The sequence below is a fragment of the Miscanthus floridulus genome, chromosome 11 (genome assembly GCF_019320115.1).
Source record: "Miscanthus floridulus cultivar M001 chromosome 11, ASM1932011v1, whole genome shotgun sequence".
Classification (NCBI taxonomy): Eukaryota; Viridiplantae; Streptophyta; class Magnoliopsida; order Poales; family Poaceae; genus Miscanthus; species Miscanthus floridulus.
The window spans coordinates 28,572,803-28,594,585 of NC_089590.1; the positions used below are offsets into that span (position 1 = coordinate 28,572,803).

Genomic DNA, 21,783 nt, shown 5'->3' on the forward strand with positions numbered 1-21,783 from the left:
AAGATGTATTAACCTAATCAAGCAAGAATTAAGAAGGAAATCCCTTCCCTCTTGTTCGGCCGTGGGCAAGGCCCCCGGCTGGCCTCCAGCCTCACTCGCGTGAACAGTACCCGCGGGTACTGTAGCTCCATGGGGTACTGTAGCTCCACCACCTCTCCCCCTCAGTCCTAGCAACCACATAACAATTTGGTACCAGAGACCTTGCCAATCATAGCCTCCTCCGCTGCCCCCATGTCCGCATCCTTGGGAGCGCCCCTGACGTTGGAATGTTTGGCCGCCGACGTGGCTGCAATTGCCCGCGGCATGGCTGCAATTGCCCGCGGCATGGCAGCCATGCAGGCGACCCTGGCCGCCCTCATCCCACCACCTCCCCCTCCACAACAGCCGGCACCACCACCACCTCCACAGCCGTAGGCGATCTCCCCCTACGGCATGCCCCAGACCAGCGGGACGGGGGTGCTGCGGTGGCCGGCCTCGCCGTCTCCCATCCCGTCATGGGCGATGGGCTCGACGACTCTACCCATTTACTTGATGCGTTCGTGGAACACGGGGTTCTTTGCCAGGGCCAGAGCGGACTTACTGTCCACCCTGAGCTCCACCGCTCTAGTGTCTCTGCCGAGGAGATCACCAAGCAGTCGAGCGAGCCAGAGCGCCTTTGTCAAAGCGGTGGAGGCCGCTATGTACTCGGCCTCGCAGCTGGATAGGGCCACCACCTGCTGCTTGATCGACTACCAGCTAACGAGGCACTTGCCGAGGAAGAAGAGGATCCCGCTCGTGCTCTTGCTGGTGTCGATGTCGCCGGCGTGGTCGCTATCGCTGTACCCGACGAAGTGTACCACCCCAGGGCACCTCGGGTAGTAGAGGCCGTGGTCGAGAGTCCCCGCAACGTAGCGGATGATCCTCTTCACAGCCTGCTGGTGCTCCATCATCGGTCGCTGCATGAACCGACTAATGTAGCCGACGGAGAATGCCAAGTCCGGCCATGTGTAGGCGAGGTAGCGAAGGCTCCCCACAAGACGCCGGTACTGCGTAGCGTCCACCTACTCCGTCGTGCTGTCGCGGCTCAGCTTCAGTCTCTCCTCCATCGGAGTGAGAGCTGGGTTGCAGTCGGTGAGCCCAGCTAGCTCAACGACGTGCTTGGCGTAGGCGGTCTGTCGAAGCGTAATTCCAGAGTCATCCTGGTGCACCTCGATTCCCAGGTAGAAGAAGAAAGGCCCCAGGTCACTCATCTGGAAGGTGGCCTTCATCTCTTCCTTGAATGCCGCCACCTCCGCATCCTTGGTGCCGGTGATCACCAAGTCATCGACGTAGACACCCACCAGCAGGGCATTTCCTCCATTGCCCATCGGTAGATGGCCGCCTCGTGCGGGCTTTGCTCGAAGCCCATCCCCTTTAGCGTGGAATCCAACTTGGCATTCCACGCCCTCGGTGCTTGCCGCAAGCCATAGAGGGCCTTGCGCAGGTGGAGTACCTTGCCCTCCTTGCTGGGGATCGCAAATCCCGGCGGCTGGTGCACGTAGACCTCCTCCTTCAAGTCGCCGTTAAGGAATGCCGACTTGACGTCCATGTGATGAACACACCGGCCCTCCAGGGCAGCTAGCGCAAGGAGGAGTCACACAGACTCCATCCGTGCCACAGGAGCAAAGGCGTCGTCGAAGTCGACCCCCTCCTGTTGCACGAAACCTCGTGCCACCAAGCGAGCCTTGTGCTTGACGATGGCGCCGGCTTCATCCCTCTTCAGCTTGTACACCCACTTAAGGGTGATCGCGTGGTGACCACGAGGAAGGTCAGCAAGCTCCCAGGTGCGGTTCTTCTCAACCGCATCCATCTCCAACTGCATCGCGGCGCGCCATGCCGCGTGTCTCTTGGCCTCTGCATACGACCGATGCTCGTCGTCGTCACACGCAAGGTGCAACTGCGCCTCCAGGTCGTGAGGCACCGGTCCCGGCACCGGCTGGTCACCGAGAAGGTTCTCCATCGTACGGTACCGCAATGGCTCACCGTCGTGGTACGCATCGATGCGCTCCTCGTCGTGAGAGAGCGGAGTAGCGAGCTCAACCGGGCTGTGCTCGACACGAGCTGGAGTAGACATGCCCGGAGAGGTGCCTGTCGATGCTGGAGTGCGTGGCGTTGCCGGCTGTGGTGGAGCCGGCGAAGAACTCATCGCAGCCGAGGTCCTGGCTGGAGAGCGTGGTGCTGTCGGAGTAGCAGGCGCCGGGGTCGGTGGAGGCTCGGGGACTGAGGTAGACGCGCTCGCCGAAGAAGAGCTGCCTACTCCCCCAACTCCCTCGAAGTGGACGTACTCGACAGTGAAGTCGTCGTACGTTGGAGCCGAGCCATCGTCCACCGCCTTGTCCCACGCCCATCCTCGCCGTTCGTCGAACACAACGTCGCGCGCCGTGCGCACACGCTGTGTCTTCGGGTCGAGGATGCGGTAGGCCTTCGAGCCCTCCGCGTAGCCGATGAACACTCCCGGAGTGCTCCTGTCGTCGAGCTTGCTGATGTGGCCAAGCTCCTTGGCGAACGCGAGGCAGCCGAAGACCCGCAAGTGGGAGACCGCCGGCTTACGCCCATGCCAAGCCTCGTACGGCATCCTGCCGTCGAGCGCCTTGGTAGATGAGCGGTTGAGGATGTAAACGGCCGACACCACCGCCTCTCCCCAGAAGACAGTCGACATCCCCCTCTGCTTGAGAAGGGCCCGAGCCATCCCCACAACCGTCTGGTTGCGCCGCTCGACGACGCCGTTCTGCTGCAGGCTGTACGGCACGGGGTAGTGACGCTGAATGCCCTCATCAGCGCAGTACGACGCGAATTCAGCCGCCGTGAATTCGCCGCCGTTGTCGGTGCACAGCACGCACAGCTTGCGGCCGCACTCCGCCTCCGCAACAGCCTGCGCGCGCCTGATGGCGTCCGCAGCCTCTCCCTTGCTGCCGAGGACCATCACCCACATGTAGCGGGAGAAGTCGTCGACGAGCAGCAGGAAGTAGCGTCGTCCTCCCGGTGTGGCCGGTGTCACCGGGCCACACAAGTCCCCGTGCACGAGCTCGAGCCTCTCCTTGGCTCGAAAGCTCGCCCGCTGGGGAAAGGGGAGTCGCCTCTGCTTCGTCAACATGCAGACGTCGCAGAGCTGCTCCACATGGTCGAGGCACGGCAGGCCTCGCACCATCTCCATGGCACTGAGCCGCTTCAGGGCCTCGAAGTGAAGGTGCCCGAAATGCTCGTGCCACTGCCACGCCTCGTCGTCCCGACGAGCAGCAAGACAAAGGGGTTGTGCCACCTGCACGTTAAGGACGTAGAGTCGATTTGCGCTTCTGGATACCTTGGCAAGAAGGCGACGACGGCGATCCCAAATCCTCATGACTCCATCCTCAACCACCACGCCCGAACCGTTCTCATCTAGCTGTCCCAAGCTGATGATGGAGTTCCTTAACGCGGGGATGTAGTAGACTCCAGTGAGCAGTTTGTGCTCACTAGACACGGCGGTGAAGATGATGGAGCCGACGCCCTTGATCTCCACGCCGGAGGCATCCCCAAACTTGACGGAGCCTCGAACGCTAGAGTCAAGCTCGGTGAAAAACTCCCATCGACCGATCATGTGATGGGTGGCGCCGGTGTCGAGGCACCACCTGTCAGTCTTGTCGTTGCCGGAGCTGTCGCCGAGGAGGGCGTGTGCTTTTGGCTCGTCAAGGTGGAGGAGAGCCACTGCGGCCGGTGCCGCTAGAGGTAGCTCGATGCTGGCATGTGCCATGAACAGAGCCAGCTCCTCCGCCTGTGCGACGTGAGCCTGGCCGCGTCGTGGCTGTCACAGTCCTTGGCCCAATGGCCAAGCTGGCCGTAGTTGCGGCAGGTGTCGTCTCGTGCCGGCTTGTGCCTGCCGGCGGCGCCGCCCTGGGCACCTCCGCGGGCATCACCCTTGGCACGTCCTCGCACCCCGGCCTGGGCGTCTCTGCGCGCCTTGCGCGGCTTGCCACGCTTGCGACCGCCTGTCGCGGAAGAAGGCTCCCCCTTCCTCCGGTCACCTTGGCTAGCGAGCCACTGCTCCCGAGTGAGAAGGAGCTTCCCGCTAGTGGTGATGGGCCCCGAGAGGGACTGTGGCTCATCGCTGTCGATAACCTTGAGGCAACCTATCGCCTCCTCGATCAACATCGTGGAGAGATCCAGCAGAGACTCGATCGAGCGAGCCATCTGCTTGTCCTTCTCGGGGACGCAGCGGAAGAGCTTTTCGACAGCTCTCTCCTCGCCGTAGGTGTCGTCGCCGAACTGCACCATCTTCGGCAACAGAGTGTTGAGACGGAGAGCAAAGTCATCAACGTCCTCACCTGGCTTGAAGGCCAGGTTCTCCCACTCCTTGCGAAGTGCCTGCAGTGTGGATTTGCGGGTGATGGATAAGTCTTATGTGTGGCTGGTCTTTGTGGGGTTGTGCTGCTCACAAGGTCCTTGTGGCTGTTTTTCTATTTTTAGGACAGCATCTTAGACTAGAGGACAGCATCTTAGACTAGAGGACAGCATCTTAGCTAGGACAGCATATTAGCATCTTAGACTAGCATCTTGGCATATGCTTGGCTGGCTAGCAGCCTATAAATATGTAACCCCAACCCCTCAGGTTGGCATGACATTTGTGTGAGAAATAGACAAGAAAATTGCCCCAACTCCTAGTGTCGTCCTCTCTCGATGAGAGTAAAAATTCTCCTACTACCAAGAGTGAGAATTCAGCGACTAACAGCGGGCGCGGGCGCTGCCGATGCGTGCCGCAGCAATGGTGTCCCAAGCCTTCTTGGCAGTCCGCTTGCTGGTAAGCGAGAACTGCATCTCGGGCGGGACTGCAGCGATGAGAGCATCCAGCGCCCGTCGATCTAGGTCGTAGTCGACGTCGCCGTACCGGACTGCCTCCCACATGTGCCGCACCTGGAGTTTTACCCTCATAACCGCAGCCCACTCGACGTAGTTGGTCTTGGTGAGGGTAGGCCACCCACCGCCGGGGCCGACATCCCTGACAACAGCCTGAAACCCGTGGTAACCACGGTACCGATCCGGGGAGAGAGAGCCACGCTGCCTGTGAAGGCCGCAATCTCCATCGACCCATGCGCCACTGTTGCCGTGCGCGCCTCCTCCAGGAGCGCCACCGTCGTGCGCGCCTCCTCCAGGAGCGCCGCCAGCGCATTCGTGCCTGTCTGGGCTGCCGCCACGCTCGTGGACGTGCGCGGCTGCCCCAGGAGCGCCACCGCCGTGCGCGCTTCCACCAGGAGCGCCGCCAATGCGTCCGCGCCTGTCTAGGCTGCCGCCACGCTCATGGGCGTGCGCGGCTGCCCACTACGCCACCCGTGCGCGGCTGCCCACTACGTCACCCGCGCTCGCGCTGCCTCCCTCTCTAGCAGCTCGAGGTCCGCGTTGGCACTGTCGTCAGCACAAACGGAGCTGCTGACGCTGCCGCGCAGAAACTCAACCTCCGCTGCCGCCGCACGCGCTGCATCCGTCGCCGCCGCTGCTTCCGCCTCCGCTCTGGCTGCTACCAGCTCCGCCGCTGCCAACCTCGATGCCCTTGCCGCCGCCGCAGCGGTCTCTATCGCCGCTCGCTCGCGTTCCTCTACCGCGGCAAGTTCGGCCTCCTGCCAACACCGCGTGCTCGAGGCGACCGAGCGCTGAGACTGCCCTGCGGACATGACGCGCTTCCAGGGGCTGCTGCGTGGGGAGAGGGCTGCTTCAGACGAGCTAGGAGAGGAGTGAACAGGAGCGGCCGGAGGAGTTGCTGCTGCCAACAGCTAGGGCTGTTGTGGGGCTGGGAGAGAAGATGAGCAAGAGATGCTCAGGCTATAGGATAATACGGCTCTGATACCACTTGGTAGTCGTTGAATTCTCACTCTCATCGAGAGAGGATGACACTAAGAGTTGGGGCAATTTTCTTGTCTATTTCTCACACAAACTCACACAAATGTCATACCAACCTGAGTGGTTGGGGTTACATATTTATAGGCTGCTAGCCGGCCAAGCATATGTCAAGATGCTAGTCTAAGATGCTAGTCTAAGATGCTAATATGATGTCCTAGCTAAGATGCTATCCTCTAGTCTAAGATGTCCTCTAGTCTAAGATGTTGTCCTAAAAACAGAAAAACAGCCAAAAGAACCATGTGAGCAGCAGAACCCCACACAGACCAACCACACATGAGACTTATCCATCAGTACACATGCAAGTTTGGCGTGCAGATGGTGTCGGCGTGCGGATGGTGTCCACCTTATGTTCAGGAGTCAAAAAAAAGTCCCAGTCCATTTCAGGTTGAGAATAATAAAATAAGACTATGTAAAAGGCTTGTTTTTTAGGTGTTAGGAGTCGAGTCAGCGTTATAAGTTCGTTCGGTTGCAGCTCGAGGACGAGCTGCATGTCCAGGTGGGGTGTAGTGTTAGAGTACCCATTAGTGTTAGGATTAATTAGAGATATGGGTCGCTTACTTAAAGGTCAAGTAAGCCTTACTTGGGAGTTAAGTAAACCTCTCTATATAAGGAGAGAAGATGTATTAATCTAATCAAGCAACAATTAAGAAGGAAATACCTTCCCTCTTGCTCGACCGTAGGCAAGGCCCCCGGTCGGCCTCCAGCCTCCCTCGCGTAAATAGTACCCGCAGGTACTGTAGCTCCACCGCCACTCCCCCTCAATCCTAGCAACCACATAATAAATACAAAAATAGAACCAGCGATAATAGCCACATATAGGTATTAAGCAAAGATATTGCAAACTGTAACCAACTTGATAAAACCATTGCAACTATCACACACATGAATCTTCTTTTGTTTGGTCAGTTTCTTGCATGCTCTTTTTTATCCTAATTTCCTCCTGGCAGAAAACATCATGCAGATGCAAACAACAAATAATGACCAAGAGTAGATGCCTGAAGGCCTCAGAAACACGGATACGGCACGGAAGGTGCGTATCCCGTATCGGATACGTATCCGATACGGATACGCCTGGGATACGGCCGGGATACGTCTCCGCGGCGTGTCCGAGTATCCCTGCTTATTTGGGCTGGAAACTAAGGAAAGGAAACGTTTCGGCCCGGTCGATACGGCCCAGCCCAACTTACCACCGTCCCATTCTTTGCCTTTGCCCTACTCCCGACCCCTCCCACGCGCAGTCCGCCTCACGCAGCCGCCTCCGCCTCCCGACTGGCCAACTCCCCCACGCAGCGCCCGTGTCCGCCGTCCACCGACGACCAGCCTCTGCCCTCGCCGGCGACAAGGAGCCCCCGCGACGACGACGAAGAGTTGCACCCCGCCTCCAGCAACAAGCCCCTGCGACGGCAACGAAGAGCTACGCCCGGTCGGCTGCAACGCCATCGAGCCCCTGCGACGGCCTCCTGTGCAGGGATGCGCCGCTGCTCGCCGGCCGCCTTTGCCGGGCCTCCGGTCATTCCGTGCCATCCTCCTCTAGACCGCCACGCCGGGGAGCACTCACCAGTCAGTCATGGTCGCGGCCAGCTCCCGTGATGCAGGGGAGAGGATGATTCAGCAGCAAAGCAAGCTGTCTACTCTGCTTCTGCATGTACATCCCCTTGCCTATTCTTGATCTACTCTACTTCTGCAGTTCTTGCTTTGCTCCTCACTTTCCCTTCCTGATTTACTGTTGCCCATTCTTGATTGCTTCATTGCAATAGGTGGCCTCTCCAAATTTGGTAGTGCTGGCACAAGCTAGTGCTAATCCTAGCATAGGATCCGTGGGCTGTGACTACCGGCCACAATCTCAACAGAGAACAGACATTAGGATTTCCTGTGACTCAAGTTTTAGACTTTCACAATTTTAATTTGTATTATTATTTATTTATTAAAAAATTAGTAAAATGTATCCGCGTATCATGTTTTCTAGAAAATTGCCGTATCCGCATATCCGTATCCTTCCAATACCGATACGCGTATCCGTATCCGTGCTGCATAGTTGAAGGCCACCGATGAAGAATAATTGATAGGATCTTTTTTATTAGCTTACTATATTTAATACATGCAAGATATTCAACTATAAGCACCATAAATTATAAATGGAATATACTAAGATAGGTACAAACCTCTCCGGGAAACGCTGCACCAACCTATTTCCATAAGCAACCTGCATCAAGGAACTATCACAAGGCAGCTGGAAAATTTAAAATTGGTCATGTCAACATGGTACAAATAACCTATAAAGCTCACATGGAACATCTATCACCCGATTTTAAGAACAAAACCAGATACACACCATATGTGAGCCCAGAAAGTCAAATCTCACATATAGCTACAAATAAGGGTAATATTAATAGACAATGCTCAATATATAACGTACTTAGTATAAAGAATATAACCTTAGACAACAAACAGCGGAAAGACAACTCTAATCTTCGGGTGAAGACTCCAATCCACAGGTACGACTGACTGGTTGATCACAAGCCTAATTCCTCCAAACTCTAGCAATCTGACACCTATTCAAGATTTTTCCAAAGATTTAAAAAGTAAAGCAAACGTAAGTACATGTTCTACACAACAAATATAACATAGGATTCAAGGGGCTCAAAAGACTGACACTAGTTTAACTGCGATTAGCTTTTAATAAGTCATGATTCTAACAAATGAGTAGCAACAAAGTTTATCACAAGCCCATGTAAACACATGATCAGATAAACATGAATTATGAATAACATAAACAGTAATCATTATTGAGCATCTATTCCGTAAGAGTCCAAGGCCGCTCGTGACCGTAAGCACGACTAATATACCAGTTTTACACTCTGCAGAGATTGTACACTTTCACTGTGTGTCATGATTTACCCTTTCGCCTGAGGTAGCTAATCTCTTAACCCACTTCTAAGGAAGGTCGGCATGGTTTATTATGAAGCCTTTCAAAGATTCGTCTAACAAGTTATGGCCATTAGATTCACTCGGTAAATAGATATAGAGCCCCCCTTTCCGATGTCACAATAACGCACAGGCTTTACACAACGAAACAGAGACCGCACTATACCCAATTCGTCAAGCTATTCTTACGCCAATAAAGATAACCACTAACAAGCTAAAAAAGGTTCTCATACTGAGCTAAAGCCAGAGTCATATAGCCCTCACATTTGTACTGTAAGTCCCGGATGTTCACTTACAGATAAGTCCTTAGAAACAGGAATCTACAGCACCATAAAAACAGCTCAATGCTCTAGCCGCCTGATTCCCTGTTACTAAAAACATCTTTTAGTGTTTATTGCATATTCCATTAGTCAAGTTACAAGATCATGGCTTTAGTTTAAGCACTAGCATCATGCTACCCAATGCAATACCCCATAGGTAACAAGGCACAAGGTAACAAAGCACTAGGAAATCCTTAGTGGCAGTCAAGATAGACGCAAGCAGTATGAATTAAATAATTAAAGGTGTATAGGACAACAACGAAGATCCCATGCTATAGTTGTCTTAAAACTCATATCCTTCTTCTACTGAATTGTAACCTCCAAAAGACTTCTTCTGGATCACCAACTTCTATTTCATCAACGTACTTCTCACCGACTGGACATGATTATAAAGCACTACACAATCATACACGAAGCAAACAATAGATCTAAATTACAACAGTACACCAAACATAAAATCAAGATAAAAAGTTTGTAAAACGAATCTACGTCTCGCTACAAACACACAGACGCGAAAAGCACTCTAATCGGAGCTACGGTGAAAAAGATACATCTACCGATGAATTTGCTTTATACGTAGAAAAGAAAACTATAGGCTTCATTTATTTTAACTATATAAAATCATATATATAAGATATTTTATAAATAATATAAATTGAATTAAGTCAAATTTAGATTTGAATTATAAAACTAAAGTATAACAAATCATATTTTATTTATAAAATCTAGTTGCATAATTATTATTCAAAGTAAAGTTTAAACCATGAAATTCCAGAAATAGTGCATCGCGGCACGCCATGCCGCGTATCTCTCGGCCTCTGCAAACGACCGAGGCTTGCCGTCATCACACGCAAGGTGCAACTGCGCCTCCAGGTCGTGAGGCACCGGTTCCGGCACCGGCTGGTCGCCGAGAAGGTTCTCCATCGTACGGTACCGCAACGGCTCGCCGTCGTGGTACGCGTCGATGCACTCCTCGTCGTGAGAGAACGGAGTAGCGAGCTCAACCGGGCTGTGCTCGACACGAGCTGGTGTTGGAGTAGACGTGCCCGGAGAGGTGCCTGTCGGTGCTGGAGTGCGTGGCGGTGCCAGCTGTGGGAGCCGGCGAATGACTCATCGCAACCGAGGTCCTAGCTGGAAAGCGTAGTGCTGTCGGAGTAGCAGGTGCCGGGGTCGGTGGAGGCTCGGAGACTGGGGTAGACGTGCTCGCCGAAGAAGAGCTGCCTACTCCTCCAGCTCCCTCGAAGTGGACGTACTCGACAGTGAAGTCATCGTACGTCGGAGCCGAGCCGTCGTCCACCGCCTTGTCCCACGCCCATCCTCGCCCTTCGTCGAACACAACGTCGCGCGCCGTGCGCACACACTGTGTCTTCGAGTCGAGGATGCGGTAGGCCTTCGAGCCCTCCGCGTCACCGATGAACACTCCCGGAGTGCTCCTATCGTCGAGCTTGCTGATGTGGCCAAGCTCCTTGGAAACGCGAGGCAGCCAAAGACCCGCAAGTGGGAGACCGCCGGCTTGCGCCCATGCCAAGCCTCGTACGGCGTCCTACCGTCGAGCGCCTTGGTAGGCGAGCGATTGAGGATGTAGACGGCCGCCACCACCACCTCTCCCCAGAAGACAGCCGGCATCCCCCTCTGCTTGAGAAGGGCCCGAGCCATCCCCACAACCATCTGGTTGCGCCGCTCGACGACGCCGTTCTGCTGCGGGCTGTACGGCGCGGAGTAGTGGCGCTGAATGCCCTCATCAGCGCAGTACGACGCGAATTCAACCGCTGTTGTCGGTGCGCAGCACGTGCAGCTTGCGGCTGCACTCCGCCTCCGCAGCAGCCTACGAGCGCCTGATGGCGTCCGCAGCCTCTCCCTTGCTGCCGAGGACCATCACCCACATGTAGCGGGAGAGGTCGTCGACGAGCAGCAAGAAGTAGCGTCGTCCTCCTGGTGTGGCCGGTGTCACCGGGCCGCACAAGTCCCCGTGCACAAGCTCGAGCCTCTCCTTAGCTCGAAAGCTCGCCCGCTGGGGTAAGGGGAGTCGCCTCTGCTTCGTCAACACGCAGACGTCGCAGAGCTACTCCACATGGTCGAGGCACGACAGGCCTCGCACCATCTCCATGGCACTGAGCCGCTTCAGGGCCTCGAAGTGAAGGTGCCCGAAGCGCTCGTGCCACTGCCACGCCTCGTCATCCCGACGAGCAGCGAGACAGAGGGGTTGTGCCACCTGCACGTTAAGGATGTAGAGTCGATTTGCGCTTCTGGATACCTTGGCAAGAAGGCGACGACGGCAATCCCAAATCCTCATAGCTTCATCCCCAACCACCACGCGCGAACCGTTCTCATCCAGCTATCACAAGCTGATGGAGTTCCTCGACGCGGGGATGTAGTAGACTCCGGTGAGCAGCCTGTGCTTACCAGACACGGCGGTGAAGATGATGAAGCCGACGCCCTTGATCTCCACGCCAGAGGCATCCCCAAACTTAACGGAGCCTCGGACGCTAGAGTCAAGCTCGGTGAAGAACTCTCGTCGACTGATCATGTGATGGGTGGCGCCGGTGTCGAGGCACCACCCGTCAGTCTTGTTGTTGTCGAAGCCGTCGCCGAGGAGGGTGTGTGCTTTTGGCTCGTCAAGGTGGAGGAGAGCCGCTGCAGCCAGTGCCGCTGGAGGTAGCTCGATACTTGCATGTGCCATGAACAGAGCTGGCTCCTCCTCCGCCTGTGCGACATGGGTCTAGCCGCGTCGTGGCTGTCGACAGTCCTTCGCCCAATGGCCAAGCTGGCCGCAATTGCGGCAGGCGTCGTCTCGTGCCGGTGGCGCCGCCCTGGGCGCCTCCGCGGGCATCACCCTTGGCACATCCTCGCGCCCCGCCCTGGGCGTCTCTACGCGGCTTGCCACGCTTGCGGCCGCCTGTCGCGGAAGAAGGCTCCCCCATCTTCCAGTCACCATGGCTGGCAAGCCACTGCTCCCGAGTGAGAAGGAGCTTCCCGCCAGTGGTGATGGGCCCCGAGAGAGACTGTGGCTCTTCGCTGTCGACGACCTTGAGGCGACCTATCGCCTCAATCAACATCATGGAGACATCCAGCAGAGACTCGATCGAGCGAGCCATCTGCTTGTACTTCTCGGGGACGCAGCGGAAGAGCTTTTCGACAGCTCTCTCCTCGCCGTAGGTGTCGTCGCCGAACTGCATCATCTTCTGCAACAGAGTGTTGAGACGGAGAGCGAAGTTATCAACATCCTCACCTGGTTTGAAGGCCAAGTTCTCCCACTCCTTACGAAGTGTCTGTAGTGTGGACTTGCGGGCGCGATCGCTGCCGATGCGTGCCGCATCGATGGCGTCCCAAGCCTCCTTGGCAGTCCACTTGCTGGTAAGCGAGAACTGCATCTCGAGCGGGACTGCAGCAATGAGGGCATCCAGCGCCCGTCGATCTAGGTCGTAGTCGACGTCACCGTACCGGACTGCCTCCCACATGTGCCGCACCTGGAGCTTTACCCTCATCACCGCAACCACTCGACGTAGTTGGTCTTGGTGAGGGTAGGCCACCCATCGCCGGGTCCGACATCCCTGACGACAGCCTGGAGCCCGTGGTAACCACGGTACCGATCCGGGGAGAGAGAGCCACGCTGCCTGTGAAGGTCGCGCTCTCCATCGACCCGTCCGCCACCGTTGCCGTGTGCACCTCCTCCAGGAGCGCCACTGCCATGTGCGCCTCCTCCAAGAGCGCCGCCGGCGCGTCCGCGCCTGTCTGGGCTGCCGCCGAGCTCGTGGGAGTGCGCAGCTCCCCCAGGAGCACCACCACCGTGCGCGCCTCCTCTAGGACCGCCGCCAGCGCGTCCGCGCCTGTCTAGACTGCCGCCACGCTCATGGGCGTGCACGGCTACCCCAAGAGCGCCACCGCCGTGCGCACCTCCTCCAAGAGCGCCGCCAGCGCGTCTACACCTGTCTGGGCTACCGCCACGCTCATGGGCGTGCGTGGCTGCCCACTGCGCCGCCCGCGCTCGCACTGCCTCCCTCTCTAGCAGCTCGAGGTCCGCGTCGGCGGTATCATCAGCAGAAATGGAGCTGCCGATGCTGCTGTGCAGAGCCTCGACCTCCGCTGCCACCGCACGCGCTGCATCCGCCGCCGCCGCTGCTACCGCCTCCACTCTGGCTACTGCCAGCTCCGCCGCTGCCTGCCTCGACGCCCTTGCTGTTGCCGCAGCGGTCTCTGCCGCCGCTCGCTCGCGTTCCTTTGCCGCGGCAAGTTCGGCCTCCTGCCGACGCCGCGTGCTCAAGGCGACCGAGCGTCGAGACTGTCCTGTGGACATGACGCGCTACCAGAGGGCTGCTGCGTGGGGAGAGGGCTGCTTCAGCACAGAGGGAGAGGAGTGGACAGGAGCGGCCAGAGGAGCTGCTGCTGCCAACAGCTGGGGCTGTTGTGGGGCTGAGAGACAAGATGAGCAAGAAATACTCAGGGTATAGAATAATACGGCTCTGATACCAGTTGTTAGTCGATGAATTCTTACTCTTGATAGTAGCAGAACTCTTACTCTCATCGAGAGAGGATGACACTAGGAGTTGGGGCAATTTTCTGATTTATTTCCAAATGCCATACCCACCTGAGGGGTTGAGGATACATATTTATAGGCTACTAGCCAGCCAAGCATATACCAAGATGCTAGCCTAAGATGCTAATATGCTGTCCTAATATGTTGTCCTCTAAGATGTTGTCCTAGCTAAAGACCAGCTGCAAGAATGATGTCCTCTCAGTTAAGATGCTGTTGCAGCCAGCCTCACAAAGACTGCCAACAGAGACTTATCCCATCATTCTCCCCCTAAGTCTTGGGCGTCGTCTTGTGGAAAAGTTGAACTATCCCGGTCATAGAGCAGAGCTCAAGGAACTTGATCCTCCCAAGGGGCTTGGTGAGCAGGTCCGCAAGCTGGTCCTTAGTGTTGATGTAGCTCGCCTTGATGCTCCCTTCCTCCAAACAGCCTCGGATGAAGTGGTATCAGAGCCGTATTATCCTGTAGCATGAGCATCTCTTGCTCATCTTCTCTCCCAGCCCCACAATAGCCCCAGCTGTTGGCAGCAGCAGCTCCTCCGGCCGCTCTTGTCCACTCCTCTCCCTCTGCACCTAAAGCAGCCCTCTCCCCACGCAGCAGCCCCCCAGTAGCGCGTCATGTCCGCAGGGCAGTCTCAGCGCTCGGTCGCCTCGAGCACACGGCGTCGGCAGGAGGCCGAACTTGCCGCGGCAGAGGAACGCGAGCGAGCGGCGGCAAAGACCGCTGCGGCGGCGGCAAGAGCGTCGAGGCTGGCAGCGACGGAGCTTGCAGCAGCCAGAGCGGAAGCAGAAGCAGCGGCGGCAGCGGATGCAGCGCGTGCGGCGGCAGCGGAGGTCGAGGTTCTGCGCGGCAGCATCGGCAGCTCCATTTCCGCTGACGACACCGCCGACGCGGACCTCGAGCTGCTAGAGAGGGAGGCAGCGCGAGCGCGGACGGCGCAGTGGGCAGCCGCGCACGCCCACGAGCGTGGCGGCAGCCCAGACAGGCGCGGACACGCTGGCGGCGCTCCTAGAGGAGGCGCGCACGGCGATGGCACTCCTGGGGCAGCCGCGCACGGCGGTGGCACTCCTGGGGCAGCCGCGCACGCCCACGAGAAGAAACTCTCCTATGTATGTTTGAAAGTGCCATAGGACAACAATAAGAAAAATAGGCTATTGGCTGTATTACAATGGGAACAGTAGATTTTTAAAACCCACAATACTTCAGATGCTATTCCTTGTGTATATTATTTTGTACTTTGAAAACTGTTGCAGGTATGTTGTAGAGGTTTTCTAAATGACGGTAACTTAGGATACCTGCATCTGAAGTATTGTGGTTTTTAGAGCATTTGAAGTAGCAGACAACCATGGAACCACCATTCCCTCGCTAACATTTGGTGCATTGTGTCCGCACCTGAGCATTCTATCAAACATCTTGCAAGCCGAACCATGGCATATGTACCTATCTTGGCATGAACTATCCTGTAGGTAAGCCTTCAATCATCAACTATGCTTCATGTCTATACTAACTGCGAGTATATGACATGAGTATCTATATAAGTGATTGAAAAAATATGACACAAAACTCTATTCTTTATCAGAACAAAAACACCTATTAGCAGCGACAGAATTGTAGTGCAAGCTTAGAGGTGCCATGTAATCATTGCAATAGAAACTGACATGATTTTCAATTGGGCCAACCACGAATAATCCAAGGGTTTCTTGCTGCTAGCAAACTAAATTTAACCCAAAAAAAGGAAACTAATTTTCCTATAATAGCGAATGATAATAGGGACGAGAGTTTTACCACCAATTTCATATTTTCACATCATTCAGGGCTCTCTTTCATCAGTAATAAGAATGAAACCTATGGCCATTTGCTTCATTTCATATAAGGTTCAGATGACCTGGTGACCAGGCTGAACTGTAGATGGCAAGGCTGCATGTATAAAACGTTATTTTGTGAACAATTAGGAAATTCAAAGGTGATATGGAAGCGTTAGTTGTGACTATTTTAGCAATTAGGGATCAAAGCGTATGGTTAAACACTGAAGTACCTATCTGTAGAACACATGATGAAGCTGCTCAGGGACTCGCACCAAAGAGCTGACATATCTAGCATCCTGAGAACAAGCATAATCAGAGTGGCTGCACCAAGCACATATCTTTTCAAATTTGACTATGAGGATGAAATGCTAAATGATAAGCAACTTCTTTTAGCTGTGCAAAATAGGATGCATACCACAAGAGAAAATAAACAATATATTAAAGGAAAATCTAATTCTCTACATCCTCCATATGCAGCCAACAACATCGTAGCAAAAATTATTTCAGACCATTTAATTTAGGAGGAAATCTATTCAACTGTTTATAGTTTGTTGAGAACATTTTCAGCATAGCTGGCAAGTTGTCACACCCTAAATTTCCTATTTTGGGTTGTGAATAGGAAACACTAAATAAAAAAAAAGACTTCAATATTTGTATAAAATTTTTCAAGATTAAGTAAGTTTCAAATTGTGTTTTTAAACTTTTCATATTAATACGACGGGCTTATTTTCTTGATGTGATGTTTGCTTGTTGCTTGACTTGATGTTACGAGTGAGTAAAATTTTCAACACACGTTTAGTAAGTTGTTTATCTTTCTCCAGCCCGTGCTTGTCTTTTCTAATAATTAAAATTCTTTATTTTCTAGCTTAATTCTTTCGTTGGAGCTTCCCAAACTCTTTTCGTTCTACTCCGAATCACTCATTTGAGTCTCATTCATCATCATATCTCTAAAAACTTCTCAGGAATTTTCTAGCTTTTCTGAAATTTGTTCCCACTTTTCCACGAGCATAATCTAATTTTTTTGGATGCTCCAAAATTTCTCATGAGCTCTAAATAATTTATTTGGGTTGCTCATGTTCCAAAATGTCTCTGAGAATTTTCCCCGAATTTTTGGAGCCTTCAGAGTATTTTTCGTGGCTTAAAAATAAATTCTAGACTTTTCTAGAATTATTTTATCCACAAAAATAATTAATTCCGAAAATAAGAAAATCTCATATTTTATTCTAACGTAGAAAGGCCCATGTCTTTATTTACTAATGGGCTTTAATATTTAATTAGGCCTATTGGTAAAGGTGGATGGTGCAACACCAATTAGTATCATATTGTTATTTGATGTAGCTGTGGAGAGTTTTCCGCTCTATATCTACGTACCGACCCCTTGGGCAAATTCCATCAAACTACCGTAAGGGAAGCCTCTAGTTTATGTAATCCCTCATGTAGTAAATAATTTTCTCTCTTCCTGTCTTCGTCTCCTTCGGCGGGGTTTTCCGGCCACCGTGATTGTCTCCTGCGAAAGTCAGCCATCCTACAAGGTTCGTCTCATGGTTCTCTACGCCGTAGGACCCTTCTATCAATCCGTCACCACATATGACTAAATCCCTTTGTTTTCCTTTTGCGGCGCGGGAGTTTCGGTGTCCTTCGTCTTCCAGCAGCTTGACCACGCCGTCTCGCCCGCGTGGTCAGCACCGCCGCCATCACATGGCTGTGTACGACCGTTCGACAAGCAACCTCAGCTGGCCAGCAAGCTCCTTCGAGCTGCCCTGTTGCCGTGGGCGTGCTCTGCAGCCGTGACCTGTCTAAGGCCGAGCCAGCAATCCCATGTGGGCCAGACCTCTGCGACAGTGCCCAGCCCCTGCCCCAAGGTCAAGCCGCCCCTGCTATCCTGCATCAACCGGAGCTCCATGGATGTTCATGATCTGTACGTACAGGTACAAGATAGAAGCTGTTATTTACGGTTTTGTCACCCGACGGGATTAGCAATAGTTTAATCGTTTTAACTCCGTTTCGTCTGGTTCAAGTTGTGTTAGATTTAGGTCGATATGCTTTACACAATAGTGTTAATACTTTTCAATTCACTTGTTTTTTCATATAAAGTAAATATTAAATTGACTAATGTGCATGCAACTAGTTTTCTAATTTATAATTTAAAAGCCATGTATGTATATGCTATGGTGTTTCATAAACTAATACTAATATGACTAATCACAAATATTAATATACTTTTAAATTATAAATTTTCTTAGTTTAACAAGACGTCAGATACAATTCTATTAGAGGTTCTCACGTGCTCCTTTATTTTGAAAAGTTAAAGTTTATTTTAGTTAAATAATACATACTAGTGTATAAATTAAAATATGATTAATTGAAACATATCACATATAATAGATAGACGTAGATGATCTTAGATATTTATTTCTTTTGCAAAGTAAATTTAAAATGACTTTAATATATTTTTCCATATAGTTAAATATATTAGATTAAATTATATGTATGCAACTAGTTTTTATAACTAAAATCAATATATAGGCTTTACCCTTTGGTATTTTGTACATAAATATTAATATAGTTAATTGCTAATAAAAATATGTTTTTAATTGTAAATTTTCTTAGCTCCAACATGCATCGCACGTAAACCCAATAGATGTTCTCACGTGCTCTTTTATCTTTGCAAATTTATAGTTTGAATGGCATCATTTTTATAAATAAAACATGACTAGGTTCAACTCGGCTTTTGAATTAAAACATACTTTGTTAAAACTGAACTAATATCTTTCTTATGGTTTTGCTTAATTAAAATAAATCAAGCGTGCAGGCTTTTCTTTTCTTTTATAAATAATATAAAACTCACGATTTTATGGTTTCTTTTTAACGATAGTTTGGCTATCGGCGTTTCTTACGTTCTCTCAGTCATAGTAACGAGTTCTCATTTAGTACGATGTTTTCTCCTGTGTAGTTTGTGTTGTTCTTAGTCTACTTTGTTTTCTTGTATGTTTGTTGGTGTGCTTTGATCCACGAGTAGAACAAGAATTGTTTGTAAGCACCGATGATGAGAAGCTGAGTACCGAAGCTACAGAAGTTGCTGAATGGAAGATAGAGTGAGGCTTCTGAGCAAGTTGCTTTGGGTGTAAAGCAAGTTAAAGGCAAGTATAGCTTGGGTTTTCTTTCTGTGACCATGATCTTGGGCTTGTTTAATGAAATGTGATATAAACATAAATGATGAATGTTATCCTTTGGCAAAAGCTGGGGCTTACAGTACAGCTATGAGGGTTATATGGCTCTAGCTCTAGTTGCTTAAGAAACCCTTTTCTAGCTGGTTAGAGGTCTGCGAGTTGGGTATAGGACAGCCTCTGTCCTGTTGAGCCTAGCTTTGGAATCAGCCTTTTACTTTATTTTTGGAAGGGAGGTTCCTATATCTGATGACCCTGCGGCCCTAGCCGGTTAGACGAGCTCTTGGGTGGCTTTATATGATTCTCTGTGTTTTGGGCCTAGCTAACCCAGGCATATGAGAATCATGATTCACAGTGAAAGTGTACACCTCTGCGCAAAGTTTGATAAACTGGTATACTAGCCGTGCCCACGGATACAGGCGGCCCAAAAAAACTGAGGGAATTATTGTATGTTCATTTAAATTGTTTATGTGCAATTCATTATTCAATTACACTTGATCATGTGGTTATGGATTACACTACCTTGTTGCTATATTTGCAGAGTTCGACATGGACTCACTCTTGCAATTTCCCCCACACCTCAGGCTGGATAACAGTCTGTCAGAGACTTGAGAAGTTGGGCTTGTGGTCAACCAGTCAGTTGGATCCAGTGGAGTGAAGTCTGCACCCGAAGATCAGAGTTGTCTATCCGTTGATTGCTTTCTAAGGTTATCTCTTTTGCTAAGTTCGCTATATATTAAGCATTATGAATTGATACTGCCCCTTCATTTGTAGCTATATGTGAGATTTGATTTCCAGGGCTCACATATGGTGTGCATTCGGCTTTGTCCTTGAAACCGGGTGTTACACAGGTGCTCTACCTCTCCGGAACATTTACTCTGTGATGGCATTCCAAATGCTCCATGATTCAAAAGGACATGTTACCTTTGAGGTAGAAACCTGCTGGCATTCAATTTACTTTCGGATTCTAGAAGGCACATCGTTGTCCCAGCTTGTAGCGAGGCTTCTCTATGGTGTATAGGATAGAAAAGGAGGAGAATTAGGCAATAACACAGGATTGAAAAATAACATGAAAGGCACAACAAACACAACGGAGCTGAGAAGGGAAATTTATCAGTCGTAGGACAACAGTAATGGTCACCAGCCACGCCGAGTGCACAAACAGAACACCATGCGTACTAACCAGAACACAGGGAGACCTCGCATGAAGAAGTACTGTGAACGTCAGGTAAAACCACGGGAACATGGAAATAGCACAGGAAGCAAGACAGTCTATCAAACCGACCAAGACAACGGCACACGCATGATGAGAACCATAGAATGACACAGCCACCAAAACTAGGGGGGTTTCCAAAGCACTAACACCACAGTGATCCCTGACTCTCTAACCATGACATTATATGAAGAAACGAAACTTGACACAAGCAAAGGCAACAGCATCGTGTAAAACCAAAGTACACAGTCAATCCTCGCAGAGATTAATCATAAAGCAGACCGTTCAACAGAATGGCAGCAGACTCAATAGAACAAATAACATTACCATCACTATTGAATAAACCGGGAACAAATATGAAAGTACAGCTAACCTGATCAGCACTACGCATGCAGTGAATAAGCACATAAAAAAAGAACAAACTAAGCCGCTGAGGAAAATGCCGGCAGTCTCATTAGAACAAACAATATGGCTATCCCTATTAAACCAGGAACAATTATGTAATCACGCCTAACCTGATCAACCTTGTAAGTAAGAGGAACACAGGCTATGAACCAGGCAGGGCCTAAAGGCCGGCAAAACAAATAGCAGTGACCTTAAAAATCAAGAATCCCTTATGCAAATCACAGCTATAAGCCTCGTAACAGAACACACAGGCAACCTATGCAGGTGCACACAAGTAGAGCAGAGCAACAGGTAAACGCGAGGTAATCACAGATGAGAGAAGAAGGATTACCTGCACAACAGACGTGTAAGCAACACAAGGACCTCCACTGATAACCAGCTGAGAGCGGCGGATGCTCCAGATGCGACTGCAGACGTTGCAAGCAAAGGAATCAGCACGAAAGAAGCAGAGGAATCGTGAACCTAGAAAATGTCGGCCCGCAGCGCCGGAGCAGCAACAAATTACCTACATAATGCGCCGGCGCCGGTAAACCGGTGGGCCCTGCACGAACCTGCAAACCAAGGCGAAGGTTAGCACAGCACTAAATCGGGCCGCACAAACAGAGCAGGGAAAGCAAAAGGGAGGGCGGCCGCAAAACGGCAGAATCAAGGGCAAAAGCCAGGAAACCGGACGGCAAAGAACAGGAGGTCAGGCACAAGAACGCGGCGGCCGAAATACGGCGGAGGAAGCCGGGCGGCGGCGGTGAGCACTGTAGCGCCGAACCCTAACAGACGGGAATCGTCCAGCAGAGGGACCAACACGGCGGTGATTAAGGCCGAATGCAGTAAGAAGGCAAGGCACAAGGCAAAACACAGCCATAGCAAGGAGGACGGAGCAGCGGATGGGGAAGCCGAGGAAGACGACGCAGAAACAAGGCGCGACGAACAACGGTACCGAAAAGCCGAAAGGGAAAAGAAGAAGCAAGGCACGGCAGCTCACGACGCAGGCTGGCGACGAAAAGGCGGGGCCCCGCGGCGAGGTCAGCCATGGCGACGGCGACGAGGACGGAGGGTAGCGTGAAGACGAAAAGCGGAGCGGAGGGATGGGAGACCGGCAGCCAATAGGATCTAAAAGGCCTCCGAGGCCAGAGGAGCGGGACGGCCCAATACGAGGGAAGCACGCGCGTGCACGGGATTAGACGACAGACGGAGCCGACGCCGTACAAATTAAGGTGACACGCGGTAACAAATCCAGAACGGATGAGGTAATCCAACGGCGTAAAAAAATTTCACTAACGTGGATACCCTGGTAACTCGCCGAGCTCGGCAGCCTTAATAAGAACAAAAAAAATGGAGGGTACAGCAGCCATGAAACGGTAAAAAAAGATAAGTTTCAGGTGGTTCGGCTAGCAGGTGGAATAGTAAATTTTGAATTATTTCGGATGGTTGAATAGTATTCTATGAGAGAAAATAAGCTAAACAAGCGGGAAGTAGTACAGCCAAACGCCTTGTTTCATTACTACACAAACCTTAACTGTAACGAACAAAAAGTTT

The 21,783-nt window shown here is 51.8% G+C and overlaps 1 protein-coding gene across 15 annotated transcripts in view; it reads right to left on the reverse strand.

The window, feature by feature from the left end:
- LOC136494710 (uncharacterized) overlaps positions 1-21,386 on the reverse strand; it is a 51,339-nt gene extending 29,953 nt beyond the window's left edge. For 7 of the 15 annotated variants that reach the window (XM_066490885.1, XM_066490886.1, XM_066490882.1 and 4 more), the window contains exons 1-9: positions 21,230-21,386; positions 20,760-20,801; positions 20,582-20,657; positions 19,557-19,640; positions 15,696-15,761; positions 15,446-15,577; positions 8,322-8,438; positions 8,049-8,089; positions 6,545-6,650 (exon numbers count right to left, since the gene is read on the reverse strand). In XM_066490885.1, coding sequence (XP_066346982.1) covers positions 15,526-15,577; positions 15,696-15,761; positions 19,557-19,640; positions 20,582-20,657; positions 20,760-20,801; positions 21,230-21,278 — 369 coding nt within the window. In that variant the 5' untranslated portion in view covers positions 21,279-21,386 and the 3' untranslated portion in view covers positions 6,545-6,650; positions 8,049-8,089; positions 8,322-8,438; positions 15,446-15,525. The other 8 variants (XR_010768660.1, XR_010768661.1, XM_066490887.1 and 5 more) reach the window with 8 other exon arrangements.
- Between the last annotated feature and the right edge of the window lie 397 nt (positions 21,387-21,783).